This window comes from Sinocyclocheilus rhinocerous, unplaced genomic scaffold (genome assembly GCF_001515625.1).
Source record: "Sinocyclocheilus rhinocerous isolate Xijiao unplaced genomic scaffold, SAMN03320098_v1.1 scaffold3296, whole genome shotgun sequence".
NCBI lineage: Eukaryota > Metazoa > Chordata > Actinopteri > Cypriniformes > Cyprinidae > Sinocyclocheilus > Sinocyclocheilus rhinocerous.
In genome coordinates this window covers 245,541-249,346 of record NW_015624426.1, presented here as the reverse complement: position 1 = coordinate 249,346, position 3,806 = coordinate 245,541, and the positions used below count along the sequence as shown (strand labels likewise).

General features: G+C 30.5%; 1 protein-coding gene across 1 annotated transcript in view; it reads right to left on the bottom strand.

Moving 5' to 3' along the window:
• Window positions 1-638: 638 nt before the first annotated feature.
• LOC107740751 (uncharacterized) overlaps window positions 639-3,806 on the bottom strand; it is a 7,770-nt gene continuing 4,602 nt past the window's right edge. The window contains exons 7-8 of the mRNA XM_016553263.1: window positions 1,907-2,248; window positions 639-772 (exon numbers count right to left, since the gene is read on the bottom strand). Coding sequence (XP_016408749.1) covers window positions 639-772; window positions 1,907-2,248 — 476 coding nt within the window. The remainder of the gene's footprint in view (window positions 773-1,906; window positions 2,249-3,806) is intronic.

Sequence of the window (3,806 nt, the reverse complement as noted above, 5' to 3'; positions counted from 1 at the left end):
ACAATATGATTTTGACAACAATTTTGTCAATGAAGACACATTTTCAGATTTATATTGTTTGTTGGGCAAAATCAATAGTGCTGATTACTTCTTTTGACATATGCATTAATTTTTGTATATTGTTGGGTGCACAGTGCTATTTGAACAATATAGCACAGGCATAAATCTGAAAAAAACTAAAACCAGCAGAATAAGGATGTGGAAGATTGCAGAAAATCAGGCAGAGTAAGTTTTGTCTCATATTAATTATATTTTTTAAATGTACCTTCCATAAGAGAAAAAAGCTAACATTAATCTCATTTTTAATGGAAACCCCTTGAGATTTTACTATTAAATTTGCCAGACTTGTGGCTTTCACAAATCATTGCGCTTTCAGTTGCTCTGGCACAGTTTTGTATAGTTATTCCTATATATATTATTCATAATTAATGGATCTATACATTCCAAAACATTTAGACTTCTTTTACTCTTTTTTCTATAACACTATAATGAATTCTGACTTCTGAACAGTAAACTCATAACTATCATCTCTTTAAAGAGACCACAGTTATGCATGTAGTCTAAATGGTTGATAAACTGCATCCTTTTTAGTTTATGTAGGTCATGTTTGGGTTTGAGCTCAGCTAGAGGGGTGACTGTTAACAGGTTAACACAGCAATGAGGGTGCCTTGATCTCCAAACCACCGTATCACATCATCTCTCTGTATTTTAGTAACACCAGTGTGTAGAGTGACAGAATCTCCCTCCATCACTGACAGTGACTCCACATCATCTGTCACAGCAACAAACACATGAGGAGAACAAACAGGAGCAGTTAAAACAGAGATTGATTACTGCAAGCAATTTTCCAAAAAATATAATAGGGTGTGAAAGCCTGAGACTACATTGAAAATTCTTGATCTAAAATATTTTAGCATTTAAAAAATGCAAAACATTCAAACATTTTTATATAAAAATTATGTTACCAGGTTATGTGATGTCAATACAAATATTTGGAATGAGAAAAAAAGCATGACTTTGGATACCACTGTATTTAAAATGGTGCCACCAATAATTTACTGTATAGATAATGTATAATATAGATAATTAATGGATGCTTATCATGTTCTATTGGCTCTTACTCTGACCCTCATTAATTAAATATGAAATCAGACTTTCTACACTGTCTAATTTTCAGTATAAAGTTTCCTGAACTCAAAATCAGTCATCAGGAAAAGATAACACAACACACCTTATGTTTTCAATTGGTAATTGGATTTTTTTTATTGTTTGATATTTACAAAAAACAAAGGCAGTACAATTCCACTTAATTTATCTGAATGTTCATTATTAATGGTTTTTATCTTTCTGAATTTTCAGGGACTTCCTTATAATATAATAATTATCATCATTATAGTTTACATTATTACAACAAACAAATGAGTCAATATTATGAAAAAGACTATATGTCTAGATCTATACTATTAATAATTGTGATACTGTATAGTGATGTATATGCTTTCCCAAGGATTTTTCCCTCATCCTATTTTAATTAGGCATAACACATTCATGGTTAAAAACAAACAAACAAAATTAATTAATTAATTAATTTAAAAATGTAACATTAATAATACATAAATGCATGAAATATAGTAAATTAATAAAGAGAAGTGTTTTCATTTTTGTGAAAATGATCTGATTTGGTCATTTATTGGCTTCTTTGTTTTTTTATTTATTAAATTGACACAACAAATAATAATATAACACACCTCACACACTCAACTTCTTTGTCAGTTGCTGACATGTTTTTATTTATTCATCTTTTTTTGAATTTACAACAAAATATAAATAGTTTACTCTTCAAGGCAAAACGTGTGATCTTTTAATTCCCATAAATAGCATTGCATGTAAAACTTGGGTTACTCACCATGAACAGTAACACTGAAATTCTTGGATATTAGATGTCTACCCCCGATGTCTAGTATATAAATTCCTTCATGTTGAGATGTGATGTTTTTGATGGTGAGAGATCCAGTTTTATGGTCCAGCTCCAGTCTGCCTTCGAAACTCCTATCAGGAACATCATTTGTTGGGTTGTTGTTTTTAATTTCATATTTGTTGTTTTTAACTTCAGCTATGATGACATTATCTTCACGCATCCACTCTATTATATCATCGCTCTGTAGTTCAGAAACAGTAGTGTGTAAAGTGACTGAATCTCCCTTCATCACTGATACTGACACTGACACTTCAGCAGCACCAAACACACCTGAAGAACAAAGAGAAACAGGTGTTGCAAAGAGCGAGATTAAACTTACGCAGTAATGTTGAGTAAAAAAGATGTGCCATAAGTGTTAATATCTATGACATTAAATTCTCAAACAATTTAAAGTAAGTGTGCACAAGTCTACAAAAAAAAAATTCTTCAGTATTCTGCAAACATAAATAAGGCATTTACAATAACTACAATAAAAAAATGAGAATGATAAATTCATGGTTGTATCACCACAGAGATTAAGTACAGAAGTAAAATCACCATCATATATAACCACCAGCCTCCTGAGGTGTGAAAATATAACGTTTACAGGACAAAAACCAAGTTCGAAGTTAGAAAGTACAGTCTTTTACATGCACTTACTGGTCACACAACGTTTAAACAACATATTGCACAGTGTAGAGGCTGCATTCAGCACAAATGTGAGACCAACTTTTGTATTTGTTCTACTGGTTTCAAATTGGGGCTGAGGTGGCATAGCCTAATTATTCTGAAGAAGTCAATTAGATTGTCACCAGAGATGGGCATATATATATATATATATATATATATCCTCTTAAGACCCGAGAAACGATGTTTAAGAAAAAAAAATAGTTTTTTTCATGTCTTTACATTGTTTAGAGCATAAAAAAAATTAAAAATAAAAAATGTAAAAAATGATATTTCATTCAAAAGTTATGCTATGTCCTCGGTAGAGGACATCGGGACTCAATTTAAAAAAAAAAAAATAAAAAGACATGAATGAACATGAATAGGCAGAAACAATTGATTTTTTATATCACCAATACATTTTTAGTTTTCAGGATTTTTTTTTTTTTTACCAAACTTTGTATAAAGATGATGATGTTATAACAGAATGATTTGATATACCATTTTTCTTTCTGCAAAATGTGTGTAAAATGGCCATAAACGGGTTTTCTCATTATATACAATGTATCTATAAACTAAATCTAATTTGCATATTAATGTGTTTTTGGGGCATCATGTAATGAAAAAAAGAAGTTTAATAATGGGAGTAATATTTGACAAGATGTTCATAATAATATACAATATTTAATAGAATATTGAAACATAATTTCTTTCCCTATTCATTTGTTGTCTCCCAAAATGCTAATAATAAACATGCTTTTAGTCCCGGTGTCCTCATATGAGGACATGTATGAAATCAACATCCTGTTTCGTAACAGAAAGTCATATTTTGATTTGAAACCCCATAACATTTTCCTGAGATGTTGATTTATGACACACAGTTCAAAAATTAGACAGATTTAAATGATAATTACAAAATATTATCATATTTCCATAAGAGTGTCACTAAATTAATATCAGACATATTTGAAGACCAAGGAGAGGGAGTGGTCATAGTGAAACATCCAAACATTTAGTATCTCTGAAAAGCCCTGAATGTGCTCTGTACAGGACATCCAGACTTACAACTGTGGCATGTATAGTCTCAGAGAAATACACCAAAATATAATGTCCTCATATGAGGTCACAGGGTCTCAGGAGGTTAAAAAAAAAAAAAAGTCAAAATATCTTTACAATGTTTGCA